Source organism: Apus apus, chromosome 3 (genome assembly GCF_020740795.1).
Source record: "Apus apus isolate bApuApu2 chromosome 3, bApuApu2.pri.cur, whole genome shotgun sequence".
NCBI lineage: Eukaryota > Metazoa > Chordata > Aves > Apodiformes > Apodidae > Apus > Apus apus.
This window is the reverse complement of record NC_067284.1, coordinates 69,791,265-69,818,863: the sequence shown is the minus strand read 5'-3', so window position 1 is coordinate 69,818,863 and position 27,599 is coordinate 69,791,265. Positions and strand designations below refer to the sequence as shown.

General features: G+C 40.5%; 1 protein-coding gene across 4 annotated transcripts in view; it reads right to left on the bottom strand.

The window, feature by feature from the left end:
* Window positions 1-13,381: 13,381 nt before the first annotated feature.
* Window positions 13,382-27,599, bottom strand: part of EML4 (EMAP like 4) — a 162,776-nt gene continuing 148,558 nt past the window's right edge. For all 4 annotated transcript variants that reach the window (XM_051615928.1, XM_051615929.1, XM_051615930.1 and 1 more), the window contains 5 exons: window positions 27,116-27,213; window positions 22,398-22,485; window positions 21,044-21,142; window positions 16,763-16,893; window positions 13,382-16,244 (listed from right to left, as the gene is read on the bottom strand). In XM_051615928.1, coding sequence (XP_051471888.1) covers window positions 15,774-16,244; window positions 16,763-16,893; window positions 21,044-21,142; window positions 22,398-22,485; window positions 27,116-27,213 — 887 coding nt within the window. In that variant the 3' untranslated portion in view covers window positions 13,382-15,773. The remainder of the gene's footprint in view (window positions 16,245-16,762; window positions 16,894-21,043; window positions 21,143-22,397; window positions 22,486-27,115; window positions 27,214-27,599) is intronic.

The following is a 27,599-nucleotide window of genomic DNA, read 5'->3' as shown; positions in this document are numbered from 1 at the left end:
TCAGTGCTCATTCAAAGGTGTGTGGCGTACGAGGCCCTCCCATTTGTCATACTCTTTATATCTTGAGCAACACCTCTTCCTGGAATTTGAGATTGGATGGATCACAATTCGTGACTCCAAAGTTTCCAGGTTATTCTTTATCACTAGAAACTATGCTCCAGCACTCAAGCCTTACATCCATCAGTTCCACACCCTCCTCTAATGACTCACTCTGTAAACATGCCCACATGGTTGCCCACTACCTGAACCCTGTTCTCCCTTTGGACCAATAGTTGGTCCTGCACCCACCCAGGCAGTATTTGTCTGAGAATTGCACTTCTCTAGAATCTTCACACCACCATCTGTTCAGTCCATTATCATAAAAAAAACAACAATTGCAATAAAACCCCCCAAACACTATAAATAAATAGTGCCGCTTCCCCTCTCCTAGCCTCCGTGATACAAAATATACGAAGAACAAATAAGGCAGAGTGGCCACTCTTTTAGTAGGTGTCCCACATCCCCATCTTATTCTCTACTGATCTGTCATTGAGTTATTTCAGGCCACTTCCCCAAAGGGCACCATGTTATTTACCCCACACACGACCGTACTGGTTTCTCAGCAGTAAAAACAACAAATGGCACTGTTGGAACAAACACATGGATCTCGTTTCCTCTCTGTACTCTCATCCAGTGGAAATTAAAGAGGCTCAGACAGCTTTACAATATAGTTAAAATTCCCCTCATATCAAAACATGAGCACCTATCCTGCTAACTAATGAATGCAATATCTTTGTGTTGTTCCCATCGCTAGAATGTTTACCAAACTTCAAACCCAAGGCAGGCCAATTTAGATTATAGCAGAGTGCCACCTAGTGCTAAGCAGGTTCGAATTCAAAAGGCGTGCTCCTATCTGTGTGCAATTATTTACCAAAAAGTCATTCTTCAGTTGTACTGGCAGCATAACACTCCCTCTGAGAGGGTGCAAGGCGAGCATATTAAATAACAGAGGGGAAGATTATAAAAGAGGCTGAATTAATTATGTTATTTACAAAGCTGACAAGGCAGTGCTGCCACCAAAGCCCTGCACCTCTGGGTGAGTGCAGTTAAACTGTTACACCTGCTCTAGACTTTAGCACACAATATGATGCATATGAATGGAAGAAGAAAATGTGACAAAAACAAGCTCAAACTAATCTAAACACACTCGAGAATGGAGTGGTGGTGGGGAAACTCATGCTTATTTCAAACTTTCTTTATAGGCCTTCTTTTTTTTCCCCACCAAGAAAAAATCTAAATCCTCCACTGAAGGGAACAGGGCCAGGATCATCTTCTGTATTTCAGATGAAAGACACCTTACTGACCTTGGAAAACATCAGCCGAAATCTTTATATGCTCACAGCTCCCTGAAGAGATAGAAGGTGAAAACTCTGCTTGCAGGCTCAGAAAATAGCCTTAGACAGAAACAGAGATGAGAGATGCAAAACGTTTTCACTCCCTAAATACTTTTAGTGATGTTCCAAGGGAGATTTTAGGCTGCGAGAGGGTGGGGGCAGGAAGAAGTTCCCTGATAGCTCAAACAGAGACTAAGCTTTTCCTACTGTTAAGCTAGGGAAAGCATTTCCCTGGCTAAGACAATCTTCCCATGCTGTAGATGTTCTCTGAGATCAACAAAGGAAAAAATGAGAAGCTTCAAATTAAAAAAATAAAAAATCTTAAACCTTAAACACACCCAATAACAGGTGTTCTTTAAAACAAGAAAATGATAACCAGAGTATAGAAACCTCAGTCCCTTCTCTTGGTGAGCACTACACATGTTTATGAGCAACTGGTTCACACAGACTTCTGGGGTGGAGCACAGATATTCCCAGGAAAATACAGTCTGAGGTAAAGTCTATTTGCTGCTCAGTTCTGTCTTCTTGCTTGGGTATGTTTGACAGAAAGCTGAAACTGACATTTATTATGAAAAACACAGCCTATCTTTAGGCTAGTAGAAATTAGCAGAGTGGATCGAGAAATAATTCAGATAATTATTTGGAATTATTATTCTAATTCTTGTCTCATTGAGTTCAGACTGCATCAAAGCCAGGAAATGCCACTTTCACTGTTGGCATTTGGGGCCTCCTATAACTTACAAGTACTGACTGAAGCATAAAAGTCATAAAATTCTTCTGTTTTAGAGGACAAACAAGGTTTCATGGTCACTTAATAAATGTTTCCAAACATGTAAAATACACCCTTGCAGCAGGATAAATTAGCAGGATTCATTAGTTGCTTTTTCTTTTCTTTTTTGCTTAAAACCACTTGAGTTTGAGAAGGATGAAATAAAAACTGTTGCAATTTGAACCCTTAGTCTGCTGTGCGAGTACTGTGTGAACAAAAGCAACCTGGACTGCTTTCCTCATGTTACAACAAGAAATCATTTGCAAAGGCCCAAGAGTCTTACCTTGACAGTGGTGCCACTCTGCTGAGACTGTGCCTATTTGTAGCCATTGTCACCACAGTGGAAACATTTGATGCAAGTCCAGCAGCACACTGGCAGGCAGAGTGTGGAGATGCCTCTGTAGGCTGGTGGCCTTGGCAAGACTTGCTCATGACCACCTTTTTGAAGCATAAAGCTGGTCCCACTGCACACCTTCCCACCCTCCCAAAGCTTGGGATGGGCAGTTGTAGCTAGCAGAAGTGTTGCAGACTTGCATACAGCTCCATACCACACTCTGTGTGACAGAGCTCACATCCTACAAGTAAATAAAAGTGTTTTGTTTTTAAGTCTTAAAAAGCAGAACTCCCTTCACTCAAAACCTAAAGAAATAATGGAGACAAAATTGAATGTGAACTGTAGCTGATTTAAATTATGAAAAGAAGAGAAGAGGGGAAGGATGCACACCCACTCGCTTCTCAGGATTATCCCAGCATCCCCTAGAGAGCCCATAACTTTCATCAACCTCAGCATCCTGCCAGCTCCAGCATGCTGCAAGAAATGAAACCTCCACAGCTATCTCAGCTCTCATCCTGCAAACCTTCTTGTTTGACGCAGGGAGAGAATTAACTCTACCCTGGTTAGAGTTATTAGCAAAAAGCTACTTTTCCTCTTACAGAATGCCCAGATGGAGGCATGGGAAAGTGCTGCTGTCCCTCACATTTCCCATTTTATTGAGAAGCATTTATCATGTTGCATGGCACAACATGCTCCCTTCATCATGTAAGTTCCTGGCCCACATGCCATTTTGCCTTGGAGGAATCTGTGCAACTTTGCAAGTAAATATTATCTTCACCATCACCACAACGTGAGTTTTACATAGGTGAGATGCCCTCATTCCACACTCAGAGTAACTGAGACAGAAGGGTGAAGTACTTTGGTTAAAGCTTCCCCGTTGATTAGGGAGCAGCACTCTGTAATGTCTCCAGCCTCCACCTGAGATGCCTCCACACAGCTGCAGATCTCCCCACGAGCGCTTGGCAGGTGCCATTTGCACAAGGTCAGCCACTTCATTGAAGCCAGGATTCTGGTTTAACATGAGGTTAGCTGCCTACCCAGACTCTGATTTAAAGGCCACTCTCCCCTGGGAAGCTGCTGTGCCAGCCAAGGACCTTTAAACCCAATCCAGCAACCAGCAGGGAGTCCCCATCTTACAAAACTGTGCAGACAAAACAAAGGAGCTGAATCCAAAAGGCTTGCGTGATACCGTCCAGTGGAATCCTCCTCCTTGGGTTACTGCATTTCAACTGCTCAGAGCAAAGCGCAATGCTCAGCTGTAAAATATTTTCTTTTTGGCAGCTCACAATCTTGTTCCAAAGGCACATGTGAAATACATTCCTGGTTAATCTTGGAGTGAAGTGGGCCAGATGGTAGCAGTCAGATGTGACCCAATTCTTCTTAAGCTCTCAAATTTTCAAAGATGTGTGCTTAAAACCCTCATGCTTCTTTCCTGCAGTACAGATATATTTCAGACTGGGTTTTTGAGGCAGTCACAGGCATGTACAGAACTGTTACCTTTCAGCACCCTGTCCTGACAATAAGGAACTGTGTATGTCGGTAAGAGAACAAGTCATCCCATTGCAGCCCTTGCTCTGTTTCTCCTGGACCAAGGGGATATCAGGCAGCCTCCCAGTTTAAGGAGGGCGAGGGAGTGGAAATACTTTCCTCAGACTTTACTGAAGGGAAACAGATAAAAGAGGAACGGGGGTGGAAACTGGTTCCAGTTGTATCAGCTGGAGGGGAGGGAATGGCTTTCAAAATGGCCACAGAGCTTTTAACTTAAGGTTTAGGCTTGTTTTTCTCAGAAAGAATTTAACATGCCTGGTTCTTGCTCAATTGAACGTGCATGCAGGTCCTCCCCTCCTTCTGGAGGGTTTACTTTTTGTTCTTATTTTCTTTTCACGTATCTGGCAGAGACATCTGAGTCGTATCCCCAGTGTCTAAATGTTTCAACATTCATGGCAGTATTGTGGAGCTCAGGGTAAGCCCATGTTAGCTAACGCTGAAAAACCCATCACCCCAGGAGGGTCACCTCTGAGAACAGGGGCAGGAAATGCCCTGACAGCCCGGATAGCAACTGGAGCCAATTGTTGTCAGAGCAGGGGGAGGGTGGTCCCTGACCCTGCTTGGTGCAGGACTCTGCACCCTCCTCACAGCAGTTTTAGGACAACAGGTCAGACTTCACTTGAGTATGGAGACACACCTCTCCATAAAGCTCAACATTTTAGTGCTGCTTTTTTCTGACAAGAAGCCTGTTAGTCACCAGTACCTAACATAATCATGAGCCTTTCAGAAAAATAAACCCAGTAATTCACTACCAAGTCTGTCTTTCCTAGCTTAGGAGAGATACAGTGAGAACTGCCCATTAAAATGGCTTTTCTCCCCACCACGAGAGTTCAGCAAACAAATCAACACATGCATCCCTGCAAGAGCCCCAGCTGAACATGTTAAAGGTGCAGCATACTAAGACGAAGCCAAAACTAATGTTCAAAGGCTAAACAGAGACTACCATAGCAAGCACGTCTTTGGAAGGTCTGAATTTTGGATTTGCTAGGACATGAGATACCACCAAGCAGAGCAGAGCAGGTACATACTCTCCCCTGAGCACTGCAGCCTTGCACCAGCATGGTCCTCCCTGCTTGGGCTCCCCTGGACAACCAGCAGCACCACCATCACACTCCAGCCTCATCTGGAACTACTGCAAACCATAGCAGCTTCATAGGCTTTGAGCAACCTGGTCTAGTGGGAGGTGTCCCTGCTCATGCAGGGGAGATTGGAACTAGATCATCTTTAAGGTCCCCTGCAACCCAAACCATTCTGTGATTCTATAGAGGCGCATGGACACAGGGATGTCTCACTTGATTTAGAAGGTGTACTTCTTCCTTAAGTGTAAAAGTTGAAAGAAAGCAACTTGTGCATGAGAAGCATAATATACAAATAAAATTATGAACTAATACAACCATTTGTCTTCATATTGTTGATCATAAGATTGAGCAACTGAATTAAATTTCCAAGGCAGAGTTCAATCTCCTGTATGGCGGCCTGGAGCAGCTGCTCACTGCGGAGGGGCTTCCACCCACACTGTGCACACAGAAGCTCAATGCGGGGATCTGATACCTGCATTTCACCTGTAATGGGTTTCCATTGTTAGCAAAGAAGAGATCAATCCTTGTGATTGAGCTCGTTGCTGAATGTATTTTGTGGAATTTCACTTGCCCTTCACAGTGCCTTGGTGAAGCTGTTTGCAACACAGAGATTGAGCTGGAGAGATGTCTTTTCTCACAAGCCAATGTGGCAGCAAAACACTGTCAGTGCTACAAGGCTGGCTACCGAGGGAAATCCTTCCCAGAAAATAAGCAGATTAAAACTGAACCTTATAGACCAGCTACATCAAAATACAAATTGCTAATTAAAAAAACCCAAACAACGAACCAAAAAACAACTACAAAGACCCATGTCTAGATGTCCTTGAGAGGCAAATTACTATTTCCATGTGCACACAGTCTACCTGAGTGAAAGAGAAAGAAAAACCTTTTTTGTCACTCTCCAGACTAGAGATCCTGATGATTGATACCTTTCACTATGGGGTTAAAGTTTTGGCAGAGAGATTAAATAATTAGTTTCTACCTGCAGCAAAGAGAAATATCAGATGTTCTGCAAGAGAAAGTAAAAATAAACAACATGAAAAATGTATCTAGAATAGGGTATATTTTTCAGAAAGTTAAAAAGAAATGGCAGCACTGTTTAGTTTCAGTCTTAGCATAAGGCTACAAAAAGCCAGCTTAGATAACTGCAGCTACAACAAAGGTACTGCAAATTAATAAAAACATGTAATTTAAAAGGCTGGAAAATCTAAAAAAATTTGAAAAGTCTCTGCAGAAATGGGAAAGACAAGTGTCTCACTGTATATCCTCCTGTCTTCACTGGGTATAGGATATTTTACTGTTCTAAATAGGGAGGTAAAAGCATATTTCCACACAGGCAGATTTTTCACCTGCTCATATGAAAGGCAGCAACACAGTTACATATCATTCCAGCTCTGATTTGTATTGAGAAGGTGGTCAGAGATGATTGTAGTGGCACTAGAAAAAAAAAAGAGCACTGAAAAGAGTACTGAAAAAAACCCAGTTAAAAATAATCAGCAAGGAAAATCCTTTAGAAAAGTCTGCTTTGTAAGAGGTTTTGACAAAGCATTGCACAACATACTTCCTATAGCTTTTTCTCTGCTTTTAAAAGACCCTTTTAAAATGTCAGATTCTTGCACTGGAGAGAACAGGAATCACAAAAACACCATCTAGCCTGCAATAAGCCACAGTGGTGAGCCCACTCCTTTGCTAAGAAAAGTAGAATCATCCATCCACACAAATCCCCTCTTGCAGCTTCCCTCCTTCTTTTGTTTTTCAAATTATTTGAGAGTCATACCTTTATTTCCTAGAATACATTCACTACTGAACTAACTCTGCTATCTATATCAGTGTTTGGAGACCATTTGTCTGTTTAAGAAAATTCAGTGTTGCGATCCCCTCCTTTCATTGTAACTATTGTGCGAGACCACATATTTCCTTCCCATAATCAACTCTGAGTCAACTTGCCACTTCAAAGATTAAATTTGGTGTACCTGTGACATTTCTTATTCCAATATTTGTTAATGCTAGCTAAAAATGTTCCTGGTGTACAATTTCCTTCCCATAAAGAAGCTTGCTGGGATACCTGTGACGAAATGCAAGGCTGATGCAACATTCACTGCAGTGTGACTATTCCAAGTGAACATTCATTAGACATTGTTCAGGTGCATAACCTGAGTCAAGACAGATTTTTTTAGTTTTTAAAACTGGCAGCAGGACCAGGTAAATTTTAGAGGAGCTGCATAATTCAGAGTAAACAAAATATTCAGCACCTTCCTGATAAGAAGGGAAGGGTAGTTGTCAAAATGAAAGTCAACAAAAAGTTCCTTTGCAGAGCAACAGGTCAGGAGGTTAGAACTCACCTTATCTTCATATATGGTCACTGGCTGGTGCATGAGTCAAGGAAAAACAACTATCAGATTTATTCAGCCAAAGCAACTTCCAAAAGCGAATGAGTCTCATTATCATGTCCACAAACCTGAAAGAAAAATTGTCTTTACTGCCCTTAGCTTTTCTTTGCCACTACTATGTAGAATTGGCTTTTCCCCTCTGTTATTTTCAGTAACCACGCAGCCTCATTACTGAGATGTTTCATTAAACCATCAGCAATTGCTTGACTGATTTTGCATCAGAGGAGAAAACAATGCGGTGTTTTATTGCTGTTTAAATGCAGCTCTGCCCTGAAAATGACTCTGAACTGGAACTCCCTGAGAATTACCACAAAAAACCTCATGGAGGGCCTTTGAAAGAACAAGGGAAAACAAACAAACCAGCTTTAAGGATTACAAAAGAGTCGCATGTTGGGCTGATCAAAAACTTGCCCATTGCTCTGCACACATATTAGTTCCCATTTCATTAAATACGTATTTCACAGATGTGCAGCAAGAACACGCGCACAGTACCCCAGGCAAAGCTCTCTGCACACACAACTTCATGCAGATGCACCAAGCCTAAAACTCAGGAGCTGATTCCTGTGATTTTCAGCAAGACAAAAGTGGGAGTGTCAAGTAAGCCATTTATGGCAGCTCTCCTCATCTGCTGCTCTCCCCCCTGAGCACAAAAATCTTCCTGCTATTTGCTGTAGAGTTATGATCTATTCCCACAGAGTGATTCTGGGGAGATAGTGTATGAAATGGGGAGATACTGTACTTGGCAATAATTCAGGACCCAAAAATGGAACACAGACCACGGTTTCCTTAGACTAAAACAAAATGTCTTTTATGTTATCTGTGACAACAAAATCTGTGACATTGGTCAGACTCTGAAATGATGGGGGGGAAACACAGAAATAAGCCTTCCAGCCAAAGCTGAGGCGGACTTCATGACAATGGATTCCTTGGCCTATTTCCAGCCAAACAAATTTTAATCCGTGGAAGAGCGAAGGGAAAAAAATAAAAACCAAAGCAGTAAGTGAGAATGCTCAATGTAAAAACCTCTTCCCTTCCTCCCTGAGAAATCCATGGATTGCAACAGCTTCCATGCTGCTGCTAAGGTGGAAACACTGCAAGAGAAAGTAACCTCAGGAAGAAAAAACGTTTTAGAAACATCACAAGAGTTGGTAAGGACAACATGCAAGCCGCTGTGGGCTGGAGAGCCCTGCAGCCTCTTATGTGCCCACCTCTTGGTGTGCACCTGCATCCTTGTGCACAACCAGCTCCACTCAGTCTCTAAGTACAACCTCAGCATGGGGTGGCTTCACCTCAACATCTAAAGAAAGAGCCTTAGCCAAAATTTTCAGAAGACAGGCAGCCTAGGAGCATTGCATCCATTCCCTGCTTTGATGGTTGTGGAGACAGACTGATTTAATTGCTGGAAATAACCTGAGAGGTCATCATACTCTTCAGAGAGAAAAAAACCATTTTGAAACATTATGTGTAATTGAAAAAAAAAAATAAATCAGAATAAGAGACCTAACTCAGCGGAAGATGTTTCAGAGGCACAACTCTAGGAAGGTCTCTCTCTGATAGAGTAATCCAGAAGAAAATTATTTGAGGAGGTTTTTTTTTCTTTAGAGAATGATTGAGTGTAATTCAAAATATTCCCATGTAATCAGAACTGTGTACATACAACCACAAAATACAACATAAGCAGGTCCACATGGTCCTGGCAAAGGGTGGAATGGACATCTGTCCAGAAAAATCCCTTCTAGGTATGCTTTTTTAAAAGTTTAAAATAATTCACATCTGTTTCCCTCCCAGCTAGTAGATAATCCATAGGATTGCGTATCTCCTGATTTGTGAATGCATCTAAAAAATGCGTTGCAATCTTGGACATAAGAAACCCAGTTTCACATACTCTATTGACATTTAATTTTCCATTTATTAAATTTAGAGCAAGCAAGATCCTTTCAAGTGCCCTGTCTATAATGCAGCCCTTTCACATTTAACATTCATAATAGATCTCTGTTTGGATTAGCCATGTTGGAGACCTGTGCAGAGACAAGCTGTTAACTGCTCTCTCTAGTTGTAATTCTGCATTGTCCAGTTCTTCAAGGAAAAATTCTAACCAATGCAATGCTGAAAGAAAGGTTTTCCACTGAAATTCTGCCTATGGTGTAATTTGCAGTATTGCTAGAGAAGAGAGTGCCCGTTCACAGCAGGGCTGCTGGTCAGAACCACCTCTGAACCACAGGAGATGTAGTAAGAGCAAGTTTGGCAGTTACCTCTGCTGCACACACACCACTGCGTCGCTCTGCTTGCTCCCTCTTCTTTCATTGTCAAATTGAAAACTTTTTTTGTCTGCCTTGCTGAAGCTAAAGGCTCTGGCTGTTGTGTGGGTTTTTTTTTTTTTGTGGGGCAGTTTTTGGTTTTCTTGGTGTGGTTTTTTTTGTTTCCAGAGCTGTGAGGCAGACCTCTAGGCCTCCTGTACGAACAACACCAAGTCTGTTCCAAGCTCCTTTTACCTAGGACATAAATAATTTCAAGTTCCCAACTCTATTGTCAATGTCCACACAACACCAGAGACACTGGTTTATGTAATACAAAATACTAGGGATTTTTATACTTACCTACTAGGTACCTTTTGAAGGTGTGTCAGTTGTCTGATGCAGACAGCTTTTGCCTTCTTTTCTGTATTATTTTCCTGTATGCAGTTACAGACACATAGGAAAGTGTGAATGGACTTAAGAAAGACTAAAAGGAGAAATCACTGTCTGTGCAAGGACTGATCTCTCAGTTGATGGAGCTGTAAAAGGGATAAAAGGGGACATGGACACACAGACAGACACTAGCAGAAATGACAAGAAAATGTATTTAAAGGAAGCTGAAATAAATTCTGAAGCAGTATTAAAAGCAAACATCACTTCTTGCTTTTAGCCTGCAAAGGCAACAATGTACATGGGATGAAGAGTGGGCTGCATGACAGGGAGGATTCAGAGCAAGGTCAACTTGCAAAACAAATGATGCATGACAGAAACATCAAATTTCTGAAACATCCCACAACCGGGAATAGAAGTATCTCAAGAGCTATCTGTAGCACTTACTTGGCTCACCATAGAAAAGCATGTTCTAGAAATAGCCACTTAAAGGCACTTTATAAAAAAAAAAAAAAAGCTGGGACAAGTCACAGTCTTAAAGAATTTATTGGAAGTGTGTTTTTTTTCAGCAGTTCTAAAGAACCAACAAAGCGAGGTGGTTACGGAAGAGTGAAATAACGTGACACACACAGAGGTACATGGCAGGGACTGCTCACGAGGCATGGATCACTTAAATCAGAAGGAAATTAGAAGGAAACACATAGGCCTTGAAGACGTAGACTCTTTCCAGATTGTGTTTTGTTAGTAACACTTTTTTGGAAGAACACAAGTCTTCTAGAATTGCTTATTAAGGATAAAACCTGGCCAACATCTCAATAAACTGGAAGCTTCTCAAAACCACCCTGTAACCACTCAGTACTTGTAACAGAAGAAATGAAAGCTCTTGTAGGCTTTTTGGCATACAGATAAAACCTAACAGAGGACAATTTTGGGCAAGGGGTGAGGAAGACAGTTAATTTTTTTATTTTATTATTTTTTTTTAATTATCCAGAGATAATGTCCCTTTCTTTCCTTAAAATCACTTCACTCATTTCGACACAGTGCCTTAAGTACAGTATCAGAAGTTTTTTGTTTTGGTTTGATTTTTCCCCTCCTAAGGACAGGAAGAATCCAAGCCGAGCTTCCCAGTTTCAAGTTTTTATCTCTTTATGAAGGCCTGAGGTCCATACTGAGTTTGAGGTAACTAAAGAAGTTTAAGGTAAGGAGGTTAGCATACCTCTGAAGGGGCTTTTTATTAATTTGAAAACATCCTACATTTGTGAAATGTTGCTTAGGAGACTTTAACCTTTACAGGACAAGTCAGAAGCTTCAGCTTAGCCCATCTCAGTGGAGGGGGCAATCAGACCAGTACAGGAGAATAATAGGGACCTGATCTAAGAAAGCACCATCCCACCAGTGAGCCTTCTCTCCCAGTCCTTGGGCCTGAATCCCATCCTCTTGCCTTGCTGTCCTGCTGAGAATGCCTTTTTTTTCCCTGTGCTTCTAAACCTTCTTAGTTCATTGTGATGTGAAGTCATCCATGTGCCTCTTTCCAACAACAAAAAATGGCCTTGAGCAGTCCTATCTGCTTGATGCTTGCATACACGTATGCAGATAAAGACACCACCACATACATTAAATGCGTTAAAATGTGTACACTGCCCAGCCTTCTAAATGGTATTATTCCTCTGTAAGCAGTTTTTCATTCTCAGTTGATTAAAGTGTTAGTACATAAAACATCTGTCAGACAAAGATTAGGCAATGGGCTCGGACCTGCCCAGCAGGAAAGCAAACAAGCAGCACAAATATCGCACAAGCAAAATCCACCTCATGTAATATTAATCCTTTCATTTCCAGGAACCAACATTCTACTGGCATGAGGCAGCAGAATGGAGAACTTGTTAGTTGTTTGGCTCTGGCCAGGCTTAAATTTCACGAGGACATTCTATTTATTTTTATCCTGATTCAACTGAAATACTGCATCCAACTGAAGGAAATGTAAGAAGGTGTAACAAATCTTATGGGGCAAAGCATGAAGTAGAAAATACAAGATACTGTTCAGTGTAGACTGCACTCAATGTAACAATCAAATTTTAATTTTTGCCTTATTTTTAAAGACAAAGCCAGAATCTATGCATTCCAGGGATAACAAAAATAAAAAAAAATAAAATAGGAGGCTTTGCATGACCTGCACCCAATTTGGACGCATAGTGCAAGAATGCATAAGCTTGGCATTTCCTAACATTCCAGTATTTTATTATGCAACATAAGCCAACATTTTCATGTGAAATTTGAAGTTTCAATCATGTAAAATGGGATGACATTATAGTTTTATGTCTCAGTGGAGCTTCTACCCTGAACTTCAGCTCCACATGACAAATACCATTGCTGCAGCTACCTAAGCTGGCAGCAGATGCTGCTGTCCCAAACAAGAGGGGGCACCTGAAGCCCCAGCCTGCCTCCACACTAAGGGAAGGACTCAGAAGATGAACTTACCTGCTTTTCCTGAAGAGTCCTGCCTTACCAAGCATCCCAGGAGAAGAGGTATCGAAAGCCTGCTGATGAATTTGCAGAGAAAGGGAGCAGAGCCTAAAAAAGCAAACACCTGCACAGCTGCCCACAGTGCAAAGTGGTACATGAAGTTGTGGGTGTGCTGAAGGATAAACAGGAGGTATTTGTCTATCTTGAGGGTTTCTTTCTTTTCCACCCCACCCTCCCCCTTTGTGAAGGACAGAAACCAGCTGCAAGAAACTGAGATGATTCAAAAGGCCTTTTAGAAGAACTGAGATTCTTTCACAAGGAATATCTTAAGCATATTGTGACCTTCTGCATCTGCAATTGGACAGAGACTATCAGGAATGTGGAAGCATCCTGGTGTTTAACATGCTATATCCAAAATAAGCTTGTATTTTTCACATGACTTCCTGAAGAAAGCTTCTGGTAGAACCCCAGAAGGCAGACTGCACTCTGCATCAGGAGAAATACCTATTTGTAATCCCCTGCTGCACATCAAATAGCTCCAGTAGGATAATGCTGGTAGACTAATAATAAAAAATGGAAAAGGGAAATGTCCTAAAACTTTCCAAAATAAACAAGATCAGTATTTAGGAGTGCCAGTATTATTCATGATGCTGAATTAACTTATTTTAGGCAGCCTGCGAGGTTATAAAACAAGCACAAGTAAAAAAAGGTTATTCTAAAATAACAGACCTAGACATTGCAACTGTGATCACAGCACCCACTTCATACACAGAAGGAACCAAAACAAATACAGACACTGCAATATATTATTTTGATTATTTTATTTTTTTTAATCTTCAAAATTTTCTGCCTTGAGACAGGAATGCATGATAGATAGAAATGGCTCAAACATCTTCACATGAAACACTCTTAATCGTAATTCATTCACAATTATTTTTCTAAAACATCTACAGTTACATAATCCCACCCATTTCCATCCATTATCACAGATTTAATTATTTGTTAAACAGTAGTTGCCAGCAATTGAAAGCTGTAAGGCTTTTTGCATATTAGTAGAGTCTTCTGAACTACAAACACAAGTTTTTCACAACTATAACTCTCACTTTACATGGCAACCCCAGGTGGCAGATGTTCCAAAAAGAAATGTGTTGCTTACGTGGAGTTCACAAAAATTACAAGAGAGAGCTCTGTGCCTCATTGGCTCTAAAATCCTTTCTCCTTTACTACAATTATTTTCTAACCCTACAGCATATTCCTCATTTGGAACCAAGTACTTTGATGAGCTGACTTTTATCTTCTATTGCTGCTATTTGGCAAATTTGCAAGTCAGGAATACTAGAGCTCTCCAGTAAACTCTATGTACAGAGCACAGTTTAAACAGATGGGTTGCTTGGAATCCGTATCTCCCTCCATCTGAAGGGAATTACTTTGAGGTTTTCTGGAACTGTTGTAAACAAGAGGATTTTTTTTTTTTTTTTAATATATATATATGTGTGTGTGTATATATATATTTATATATTTTATATATAAATGTTCTAAATGTCCTTTGGGAGTCCATTTGTTTTTATCTTTCCAAATGATGACTAAATACCTGATCTGTAGCATTTCTCCTGAGAAGATACTAGTAAGGGAATGACAGTTTTGATGCACTTTGGAATGGCACAATCACGTAAACGCTTGCACAATTAAGACTTATGAACTCATCCAAAGTTTCTAAACATAATATTCTAACTAAGAACTAAAATACCAGCACAATGCAGCAAGTTAAAAAAGAAAATTCTATGTAATCAAAATATAAACAAGTACATAGGAAATGGCTATCTGTCAGTAAATTTCTATCTTTTTAAAGTAGGAAACATATGCACTTAAGAAAAAAAATGTAGCTCACTGACAAACTTTGTAAAAAAAGTACTTTCCAAATGCATAACAAATGCCAAGATATCCCGTAACTGGCCAGGTATAGCCACATGAGAGCTGCATGGCTTAGAGCAACCCAGGGAGGAGAGGGGTGGAAAAAAAAAAATCAATCACAAAATAATAGAACAGCAAGTCTAGGAGAAAAACAAAACCAAAAATCACATAATAATCTAAATTACTGAATGCTTATATCACAACTGCTAAAGGAGTCAGGGGAAGAAAAAAAACAAACAACAAAAGAAGAGATTGCATCTTAGAGTTACCTGTAAAAATTCAGAAGAAAAAAAATATCAACATAATATACTAATCCTAAGCACCAATTTAATAATTTAAGTTAACTGTATTTATATTTCTCCTACTAGGGATGGAGCAAATTCTGCCTGAAGGTTTAAAGTTTAACTCTGGAGCCCATCTGACTTGTGTGTTCTTGCCATGCTTCCTCTGCTGTTCACATCAAAGTCACTGTAAAGACTCTCTTAAGTTTCAAACTTTCTAGGCAAGCAATTATTTGAAGAGACAATTACATCCTACAGTTTAAATCAACTTTCAGGTCATGAAAAGTGAAACACGCCATTATTTGGTTTGTCTGTTATTAAACAGTCTGTGAAAATGGAACAGCTGACACTGTTCCTCGACAGGATTTGCCTTAGAACTAGCAGCACCCAGGGCAGACCAACTGTGAGCACGTCCAGACTCCACTAGGAATTAGTAGTGTTAGAAAATTGCATATGTGTTAGATCAAGAAGGCATTGCCATACATGTGGCATTGTTACATTGTTTTTCCTCTATTTTTCTTATTAAGAAAAAAAACAAAGGAAAACAGCCCTACAAAGAGCTTTTTGGCTGTTTTTTTGTTTTGTCTTCACACCTGGAAAAAGCAGCATAGTACTTCCCAGCTGGAACAGCTCTGCGCTTCCCATCAGCTTAGTTCTTCCAGAAAGCACTTTCACATAGTTAAGGTGGTCTACTTGAGCTAATTCTCAGAGCTAACCCTTCTTCCAGTATATATTTCATGCCACTTCCTGACAGCAATTTCAGAACTGAAATGAATCTATGGTAACATCCACTACTAACTGTGACCAGGATCTTGACACAGACCATCAAGCCAAGCCCTTGGGACGGTTCCACACATTGAACTGAAGCTCAGACTAAAAATCTCACTGAAACTCAAAAGCTGGAGTGGTCATGAAATCTCAGCTACTTTTCCCTATTTGAACCCTCACCCTGTAATGAAAGCACGCACACCAAGGGAAAATAACAACCGCCTGAGCTGGGAGCATTAAGACTCTGGTGAGTTATCCTGCTGCTCTTCAGTGACTGTGGATTCACTGTGCTCCTCACTTGTCTCATTGGAGGGCTCCTCGTAACTTGGCTCGGCGGGATCCAGGCTGCTCCCCTCGCTTTGCTCCTCACTTTGCTCTTCGCTGGCCTCCGCAGACTGCTCCTGCTCCAAGTTGCTCTCCAAAGAAGCTGGAGAGCTGCCAGTTACACTTTCATTTTGGTTCATTTCATTAAAAGGCTGTGGAAGAGGTGTAGGAGACTGTACAGCATTTTCACTGGCAGGGATGGGCACTTTGGTTGCACCGATGTCTACAACAATGTCATTTTGTGGCAGAGTAACCTTCTCCACGAGTTTCCATTGAATAATACTCATGTCTTTCCCTCCAGTTGAAATCAAGTGACCATCACTATGGGTAAAGCTGACGTTTGTCACATGACTACTGTGAGCGCTGTATTTGTGACTTGGAGCCTATTGAAAACAAGCACAAGGATAAATCACATGCTTGACTAGAAGAGCACGTGACACCAAAATCCAAAACAACTTCCATTTTTGTCTTCAAGGGAGCTCTTTATTCACATAAGAGTAAAGAATAATGTTGATATTATTCCCTGCATTCCTCCCCACCCCATTACATCCTCTCTAAGGTGTGTAACTTGGGACAAATTGAGATCTTAATTAAAAATGTAGTGGACTAAGCAACAAGACCAGCCAACAGAAAACATCAAGCCTCATGCCTCTGCTCCAGAACTTAACTACTGCCACTTCACTTTTAGGCATATTATTTTATATTTTATACTTTCTATTTTTTAATATAAACTTAATGGGGGAAACCATGCTTTTGGGCTTTTGTCTCTAGCACTGTTCTCAGATATAAATGAGTCATTTGGCTGCCAGGTTCCAAAACGACAGAGCTGAAGGAAGGTGTCTGGCAAGGAAAGCTTCATGCAATGCAAACAAGCACATTGACTAGACTGGTCTAGACTCACCTTTGGCTTGGAACAGGGATACTGAAAGAGATGGACCTTACAAAAATCGTCAGCAACTGCTATCACTTTTCGATTATGGGATCTGACAAGGGCATTTATGTCTGTCCCATCTGATCCTTCAGGCCAGACTCCTATGAGAGAGCAGAGCAGATATTTAGTGATGGTAATTTTAGAAACAAGTTAAAAGACAATCCATAAGCAAAACTAGAATCTATAAAGCTGTGAGAAAAGGAAAGCATAACAAAAGGTAAATAAAACATTTAACTGGAAAATTGATTATGTGTCGCATTAGATGCCATTCATATTTTGATAGTCTAATGCTGCTTCCTTGCCCTCTGTCCCCCCCAAAGCCCCAGCCTCGGCCAGGATAACCTCTCATGCTTGATAAGGTTATAGTTCAAAACCTCAGTCTTGTTTAAAGCTTAACTTCATCTTAGGTTTGCTGCTAAAACTGGCAACTCTTAATTTAATGCTTTCATTCGTGCACAAGTGCTTAAAGAGCAAGACTGATTCTGAAGCGTGGAACAAGCCCAGGTACCACACACTACACAGAGATTAATTTCAGTTTTATTTTAAAACTGGAGCAATTTCTAGTACTTGCCTGATTCAAAAGAGACAACTGCTTGATGATACTTTGCAGAGAAACTCAGCGGTACAAGTTTCATAGATGTAAGTGTTGTCAAGTGCTTAAGTACAATTCAATATGCTTTTAAGTGAAAAGAATGACACTGATATGTCTAGACAAAAGAATAACAACATTGCCTGGATGAAAAGCACTGAACAAATTGGGGAGAGGAGGGAGTTTCTAGTTCTAACAAAAAATAAAGGCCCTAGCGATTCCCACAATAAAACTGATGACTTACATCTGAAAAATGAACTGCAAATAAGGTAAACAAGGGGCTGTAAGATATTAATTTATGTCAAAGGTACCATATTTTTACAGCTCAGACTTGGGTTTCTGACTAGTTTAGGAGTTATGAGAAATTTCACCCTTCACCCTGTGTGCCCTATTGACTGAAAGGGATGTCCATTATCAGATATGAAAATACCTTCTTTCTGCCTTAGCTGACTTCGGTGAAATAAAAAACATGTACTAGCTACTCTTTTTTACTATTTTACTGTAAGGCAACTGAAAATTGCCTTATCTTTTTCAAGACTCCCACAGTATCTTTTCTTGTTTTTAAGCAAAATGGCAAATAGCTTTTAATTTTCTTTTTTTCCATTCTTCAGTGAGTGGAGTAAGACCTTCATTTTCTCTGAAGAATAAGGAAGGCAGCCTGCTAAGCTTGTTGCAATGCCAATGAAGTAAATTGCCGCTAATTTACTTAAAAGACATGAAATGCTAAGGAAAGTATTCAGAAACATTTGAGTGCTCTCGCATGAATTAAATCAGTCTGAAAAATACACACTATTTAAGAATTTTCAAGTATCTCAAAATGAATTAATTTTCATTTTCTCCTGCATTCTCTATATAATATACTGTCATCAGATGGGAGTAAAAAATTGACTTCAAATCGGTTTCCTGAAGTTTCAGCAACCACCTTGGGCATACTGTCCTAAACAGCTATGCAATTTCCTCTTCTTTTTAATTGAAGATTAAAAAGACTAACATTCAAGACTGCATCTCTTATTAAACATCTTTTATATTCACAAATTCCTTCAGCAGCTGTGAAGGTAAAACAACCCCTTTGTCAGAAGGCAGAATTTGCTTTGAAGGCATCAGGCAAACATGGAAAAAAGCAGACATTAATATGACCAAGTTCTTAGTTCTTGATAACTGTAAAATGATAAACTAATAGGACTTCGTAATTAGGCACAACGGCAACACTTCAATTTTAATAAATTCTGCTAGTCAGCAGTAAGCCTCTCAAAACAATCTGCTCAGACAAAGGCGTGGGAAATGTGCAGTACACAAGAGTGTGACTTCAAGTGCTTGGGGTGCAGACTGATGATACTGCTGAGCCAACACAGTAACATCAACTGCCAAAAAGGAGCAGTGCTATTCTCATCTGAACCATGCGTTTCCATCCTCTTCTGCTGACAACAGTGCAATGCCTGAGCCTAATGGACACGTTATCCACAGAGCTAAATTAGTAAAACACATACCCCAAAAGCCCAAATCCCATAAACTGAACCCTCTCTCTTGAACATCAAAGTGAGCAGCCCCCAGCTTGTTTGGATTCCTGAGATAGCTGAGCCTTGGGTCAAAGCCAGACTTCTCTGGACAGCAACTACCTGCTAGGTTGGCTTAGCTGCACTGTCTGATTTAATGGGAAAATACATGCCTTTGTCTGAGACCAAGCCATAATTTTAAGATTCTGCAAAGGGTGTCAGACTACCAGATGATATGACATTAAAGCATGATGAATTCTGGCTAGAAGTTTAAATATATTCTGTTCTGCCTCAGAATAACATCTCATTATCTGGTATATCTACTTCACTCTCAGGTCCTCTGGCACACTGAAGAGTTTGAGAGCAGTTGAGACTAATCAAACTTAATTCAGAGGGGTTAAAGTTTGGATTTATCCGAAAGGGAATGCAGACAGGATCAGCAGACTTACCCACTTTTTAAAATCAAAAAAGTTAAAAGGCTTTTCCAAACAGTACTTATGGGAGCTGCTCATCTCCAGCCTGGCCCCAGTCACCAGTAGCTTCTATCTGACAGCTGCTAAAGAGACAAAGCCAATGGTCTAGATGTGGAACCAAACTCTTTCTGCACTTTTAAACCTCATTTCTTTAGGTCAGAAGGACACTTTTGGGAAAGCACTGGGATTCAGAGAGCTGCTTCCTTTGTTCTGTCTGCTCTAGCACCAAACACAGTAAGAGTTCAGTAGCAACAGAGCCACTGTTTGCTGCCTCCATGTTTCTGGTAGGTTTAAGTACTCTGCATAAAGTGTAAAATGGCTACTACAGGTCTAAGGCTATCCAGAAGGAATACTCTGTCCTTATAAAGTTCTTCCACTGTTCCTGGAGAAAGACACTGTGTAAGTGTCAGAGACTTTTGGTTTTCACTTCCTCTAGGGTCTCCTGAATCTTCTGATGCCCCATTTTAACAAAAGGCGTTTGTGTTGCACTATTACTACAGTCAAAATAGCAAAGATAGTCACTAAATGTCTGCTGTGGATCAATTTCTTGTCAGCCTAGGCTTACCCATACAGAGAACCAGGAGGAAATGGCCATCCACTCTCTACTTCACCCAGACAGACTGAAAAATGTTCTCTTGCTCCTTCCCTACCTGGGTGGGAGGGGGAGATCATCAAGAGCATTGTTGTTGATCCTGAGTCAAACCGTGACTGCTTCCTTCTCTGACCCCTTTATTTTCCCTGCTTTTTGCCTCAGATCTTTGGTACCCAGAAAGAAAATCCTTTAAGACTACTTGCTCATTAAGTACACCACAGTCCTAAAATATACACGATAGGTGTCGGAAGTTAAAAGAAAGCACTCAGATTTACCTGATTTTCTTCTACTCAACTTATAAACTGATATTCAAAGTTGACCTCATAGTAGCTGTGAAGAAAAGGTCTATAGACCTAACCCTCACTTCTAAAGAATTCACTGATCTACCTGCATTAGATGTTTCCTACATGAAGAACAGAGGCAGCTATCTGATCTCAGAGGTGCAAGTCAGACATTCAGCATCCTGGTCACACAACCTGGTTTTACAAGTGACAGGCTCATTTATGGCCAACAGAGCTGCCTTCAGCAAAAGCTGTTTGAACTGTTTGGCCACAGTCTCAACCTGCACTATCAAAATCAGATCTGTCAGCTTCATACATTTTTTTGTATATTTGAAAAATAAACAACTAGGTTAAGAATCTGTTTAATCTTCAAAGCATTTTTCCTCTTCAGAAGCAGTATATATTACTCACCTTTGACTACACGTATCAAAGGGTTGTCATGATTTTAAGTCATGAACTATACCCTACGCTCACATAGTCCTGCTCCTATACCAAAAGAAGGTAAGCAAAGGAGAAGGCCCATGTGCTATATGTGCACTTTAAATACCAGTTTTTAGCTTCAGAGCCTCCAAAAGTGGTAGCCTAAAATGACAGCAGAAAAATCAAACCCCAAACTTGACTAAATAGAATGAATTATACATTGTCTTTATAGAGCACCCAGTGCTCTATATCACAGACAAGTATTGTGGTCAGTCTTTTTGGTCTGTCATCTCAGCACCATCCTCAATCATCATTCACAGCATATCTGTAATGACAAATTAAAGCAAAGGAAAACACAAAAGCACAATGCGAACAGCTTAAAAGCAAGTTAAATGGTGCTTACCAAACACCTGGAAGCCTAGTACACAAGTGTATGTCGTCCAATCTATATCCTTACAGTCAGAACGATTCCTGATTAGCTTACAGCCACTTGGAATGTCCCCTGCAAAAAAGTGCACAATGTGTTATGCCATGTCATTTTATATTTACATAAGTGCCCTTTGAAGGTGCTATGACAGAAAAAAAATGCATCCTAAACCCAATCTGCAGTAAGACTGTAGAGGCAAAGACAAACCAGTACCAAGCTTTGCTTAGTATTCAAGAGTCACATTTACTTCTCATGTCCCTTTTCAGATCAACATACCTCAAAAACACCACCCTGAAGCTGGGTCCCTTGTCACCTACTCTACAAAATGCTTTAAAAGAGCCTGTAATAGAAGAATTTCTCCTTCCTACCAGTTCCACTGATGTGCTAAAATTCAATCAATCGTTCAGGAAACTATGCTTTTAAAACAGTGAGAAACTACTGACAGAGGAGCCTTAGATTGCTTTTCAATTTCCAACTAGAAAAGATTACTTCCCAAAAGAACATCCATCTTTCAACACACCAGCCCAGTACTAATGGGTCACAGCTCTTTCCTTCCCTGTACAGGCAATTATAAACAGCACCACTTCTTTATGGTAGACTGCAATATTGCACTATCCAGATTTGAAACCCAAGTTGTGACAGGCAGAAATAACATGTTAAAGTGAGAGATATTTTAACTGATGGCTCTCCTTGACTGTATAGGAAGAGAATTACAATCCTCTTGGATCTAGTTAAAGCCACACAAAGACAAAAATGTAAAAAACAATTTAAAACCAGAGACTTATATGCACTATGCAAGTTGAATTTTTGACATAAGCACAATTAAATTCATATTTTCATATATTTAAAAAAGAAAAACACAAAAACATTATTATAACTAGCTCATTAAAGTAGTATTATTGCTTTGCTTAGTTTTCAACACCACAAGCCAAGATAAAGTTTAAAAAAGGCAATGCCAGAACAGAACAGTGGCACACAACCACTGATTTTATTCCCCACAAATAACTGGTACTGTTGACAGTAATTAGACAACTGTATATATTATTTTCAATCTACAGAACTTTGGGCCAACATCAAAACATAGAACCCCTTGTTCTGTAAATTCAACGCTGTTAAACTGATTTATGACCTTGTAAAGAAGTAAACTATATTTGGCATTGCCATTAAGTAATACCCAGCTCTGAATAACATCAAGATATAAGGTTACACAAGTTCAAATTGGTTCCTTTGTCAGTAAGCATTTTATACAGTCCTGATCAAACACTCTCTTCTAAATATTCTGACAGCTAACACATACTTCTGTTTCCAGTGTATTTAATTTCATACTTACAGTATAGTATTTCATAGTCTCCTGAGTTTGACATTATATACTTGTTGTCCGGGGACCAATCAAGGTGTGTAATATAGCTGGAATGTCCCTGGAGAAGAATGGAACAACACCAACGTGAAACGTGTTTTAATTCAAACAGAAGCAGAAGTTGCACCCACAGAAGGGACAGCTAACAGCAAAAAAGCACACCCCTTTCCCCTTCTTTCCCCCCCGCCCCGCAGGTCTGCTGCAATTCACTTGTGCTCCTTTAAAGGCTCCTTCCTCCCTAGTGCCACACTTGCTAACAGCTAAACAAATGCAGGCTGGGCACCACGCCTCTCCCACTGCACAGCGGATTCTTCACTTGTAAATGGTGTCATCTTGGATTCCAGAATCATTTTCTCCTAGAAGGTACATTGCTAAAATACAGATGAACTCACATTCGTACTTCAATTAAGAAAGTATACATTGCTACTAACAGAGAAAGGCAAGTAATTTACAAAGGATCAGGAGAAACATGACAGATGGGAGACTGTTTTATTTCTCTGTCCATTCAAAATAATTTCTATAAAATGCATGCACATTCAAACAACTTTTGCTCATCCTAACAACTTAGGATACGTTGGTTAACAACCACCATCCAAAACTCCAAGATCCAAGGTCTGGTGTTACAACAATACCCTCCTAAGCGTTCAGAAAAGTTTCTGCTGTTTCTTGCTTTGCATGCACGTTAGTGCTTAGTGCCAGCTTCAAAAGGAGTATTACTTACAGGCACAGGTTTTTCTATGTATGAACCACAACACTTTGGCCTAATTGCTTAGTTATCACCATCAAGAGCACACATTTGAGTGAGAATTGAAGTGCAACAGGTCAGAATATTTTTCCTGTGCATAAATTTTTTCATAGGTAGTAAAATAAAATTAATAATAAAGATGTGAGAGGCTTCAGAGAAGCCACAAATTTGTATAAGGTAGGAACAAATTATTTTTCTGTAGAGGAAAGGGTAAGAAATGAATACAAGTGACATTCATTTAACTTTCTTCTTCCATCCTTAGGTTTCTTCTTACTGCTTCTCTTCCCCTTGTAAGATCATCCATTTTCTCCCTTTCCTAGTCATTCTTCTAGGCAAAAAAATGCCACTTTCTTGACTGACAGATGTCAATTAATCTCCTTCTCTTGGTGGGCATTATGAAGAGGGTGTCCCTCAGCCCCCCGCAAGGTCCCTTGGCCCAGCCTGCACTTGCCATGCCAGGGCCTTGCTGTAGCACTGCACTGCCCTCCATTGCCACCTACCAGGCCACCTTCTTCTATGGAGAACTCTAAGAGATGTTGATTGCTTTCAGAATTACATGTAGAAATACACCTGCACCTGCCTCCCTGGCCCCAGGTCCTCTGTGAGAGACTGCAAAAATATTTAAGAGAAAATCTAACCTTTAAAGTTTATTTACTTATCAACTAGTCTCTGCCTCAAGCAGAGGAACTGTATATTGACATAACTAGTTTGCAGTCATGGGTGGGACATATAATATCGATGTGCACACTTGATATTTTGGAAAAAAAAATAAATGCACAACTGGCTAGAATATTTTTCTTCCCCCTCCACTTATTTTCCAAGTCTTCAAATTTGCAAGCGAACTCCAACATGGAAAAGAATTGGTCAGTCATTTACTAAATCCTGCCAGACATTTGGCAGCTGTTAAAATTCCTGGGGGCAGTGGGGGAGGGAACAAAGCAATTGGCCAGGGGGCTCCATGCTGCAAAATCCCTTCAGGCAACCCATCACCAAACACCGAACTGGAACATAACGTCATAATATTTTCAATGGATGATCCCTTTTAATATTTAAATATTTAATAAAAAAAAAAATCTTTATTAGTTGCCCACTGATAAGGCAATATTTGACTTTTTCCTTTTCTGTATCTTTATATACAATGAACATAACAACTTAACACAGGCTAATAAAACTACTTGACTAAATGGAAGCCCCATCTTTCATTTGCAATGTTTATCTGTTTCAAACTTCAGCAGTGCAAGGGCTGAAAATGCCCACAGCTTATAGGACAGGCACACTAATTATTTCAGGTTAAGTCCAGGGTATCAAATATTTCAGCGTGGCTGCCCCTTTCACCCCAAAGCTCTCACAGTAAAGGCAGGGCACTTGCTTCGCCTTTGCTAACAGACAGCTCTGATGTTAGGCAAATAGAGACAGCACCAGCCACCCTGGAGCTGCTGACATGCTGGAAGTTCATACTCCAGCCCATACCTTTGCGTTGCTGTCTGCATAGCTGGAGCCCTCAAAAAACAGCTGCACTAGTTGAAACGGTTGTTTCGGCTCATCTGAAATTCTTTCTGATCACAACCAACACCATCCCTCACTGTGGAAACATGCTTGTAGGTCAGAGACTCGCCTCTCTGGCAACAGCAAAAAGCCTGGTCGTGACTGAGAGGGGATTTAAACATAACAGTGGGCATGCAGCCCTTAGGCATAAGCTGATGCTGGTTCAGTAGATAAAATCCTTCTGAAAGTACTCAAAGAATGTATTCAAGTTGGAAGAAACAACCAGAAGTTGACTACCAGGAGGAATGAGTCATACTACTTGGAGGTCACCCACGAGGCTACTGAATGACAGAAGAACGCCAGAAGAATATGGTGTCAGCACCCAAGCAGCGGCCAGGGGAGAGCTCTGGGTCCTGAGCGTGCCTGGGTGTCTCCCTGCTTAGCATCAAGCTGGTGTGGACCCAGCAGTGAGCTGGCAGGCAGCAGTGGGGAGGCACAGGGTGCCTGAAACCCGATCGGCAGCCTTAGCTCTGGCCAGCTAGCGACGCGCTGTTGCCGCTGCCTTCTGCACAGGCTGGAAGGGTCAGGGGAGCTCAGCGCCGCCAGAAACCAGGTTGCTAAATTTGGCTTCTACGCTCAGTCACTCAGACTGAAAAAAAATGGTTAACAGAAACTTGCTTTGAAGCATAATGCCTGTAACAATGCTCATTTCTCCCATATCAATTTTTATAAGTCTCTTTCCTGCCCAGGCAGAGGGACAAACAGACATACAGATGCTGGTTAAAATTACAGTATGCTCTCTCCTGATACCTTATACATACAATCTACAGAAATAAATAATCTCATGCGTCTTCAAAGAGCTCAGAGACCTTCAAGTACATCGCAAGCTAAGCATTACCCATGTTAAGATGAGCCACCTCTTGAGTAATTTTATCTTTTATGGTTAAAAAATAATGCTGTACTGAGGTGCAGCTGTCCATTGCTGCCCCCACCAGCCCCACTGGGCCCCTGGTCTCACCTGTCTGTAAGACTCCGTCTTTTTGCCACAGCCTGAGCTCCCCAGGAAGACTGCAGACCTGATTTCTCATCTCACGACCACTGTGCTCATGCCTAACACATTACCACTCTGCTCAGGGGCTGCTCGATGCCCTGTCTTACCTGTGCCACAACCCTGCCATCAAAGAGTCTCCAGCACACCCAGCAGCCTTCCCACCTGGCCGTGTCCAACGCCAGAACTGAGCCCTCCCTTTACAACACAGGAACAGAGCAAACCCACTGCTGCTGACCACCCCGGCAGCCACGTGTCCCAGCAGCAGCTGGACCCAGGCTGCTTTGGACCCCCATGCTCTAGCAGCACAGGGTGTCCTCAGCCAAATGATGGGTAGAAACCTCTCAAAGACACCACACATAGCACAACAGGACTGGCTAGTGCCTGTTCATTTCCCCTCAATCACAGTTTCCACTGCAAGTCTTGCATCAAAGATTGCAGAAAAATAATAACGATGATTGAAAAAAAAAAATTAATCTTGGAAACAATAAAAAATACCACACCGACAATTAAGTTTTACAGTACCATTACTTCCCATTTTCAAATTAACAAAGCAACTTGAGAAGACCTCTTATTTTTAAAACATAAGAAATGCAATTGGTGACAAACCTGAAAAGTGCTTCGAGCAGTGGATGCATTCTTAAAAAAAATAATTCTGCACATGTCAAATGTGAACCTATTCTTATGATATAATTTGCAAATCCCATTAAAGTTCCTATGTTCCTTAAGCAAATATTTGCACCAACCTAAAGAGATAGTTGAACTTAAGGCCAGGATGTTAGATAGCTAAATACTTAAGAAAAAAAGTCTTTTTAGCACTGGGACAACATCATGTAAGTACAAGGATGAATATAAACTGCCCTACTTGTGCACTTACATTTGTTTACCTTGTGCCAGATAATGTTAACGTACTTCCCAATTCTAAATTTCGTAGCAACAATTACTGTTGAAAATAGTGAGTATTTTCAACTTCCAAAATTACATATTGTAAATTCCACCATCTAATGTTGCATTGAGCTGAGTACTTTAACAATAGGGGGGAAATACTTCCAAACTAGTGTAATATTTTTTCTCAAATGAGTTTGAGCGTATAGGTAAAAGGTATTACTCCATCTCACTGCTTATTTCCCATTTCAAAGAAAATGTCAATAGTCTGACAAATTAGTCATATTTGATGCAAAAGTCTTCACCTAACATTAACTGCAGTTAATATTATTGCAGGGCTGTGATGGGTTGCAATACCCATCACATGGAAGTTCAAAATCTATCCAATGCTGAAAAAAAACCCCATAAAACCTATAACCAAAACTAAAAATGGAAAAGCACCAACCCAGAGAGAGTTCGACTGCTTAACATTTTAGTGCATAACACCAAAATGCAAGAACTACTGATTATATTTGCTCCAAAACTTACAGTGCATTTTCCATATCTGCTATACTTTCTTCCATTTTCTGTTACTACGTAGAGGTAAATAAAGTTGTCATGGGATCCAACTGCAAGTAAGGTGCCATCTACAACACAAAATATTGGATATAAATTAACAGAGTGCTTTCCAAATGTTAATTATTTCATATTTTTAACTAAGACAATAGTCTGAATCAAAACATAGAATCATAGAATCCTAGGGGTTGGAAGGGACCTCAAAAGATCATCTAGTCCAACCCCCCCATGACTGCTTATGAATAGTATTGAAGGATAGATAACTTTTCATTATATTGTTTTTCAGTCAGTATACATTTACTTTGTGGGTATGTTTTTTGGGAAAGTTCTGTTTTTTTTAAAGTAAATGGATGTGGTATAAATCCTCAGATTGCACTGGCTTTCTGGAAATTGTGGACAGCAGGCAGGCTTGAGTTTTTCACAGAAAATGCAGAACAGTATTTACTCTATAGTTAGC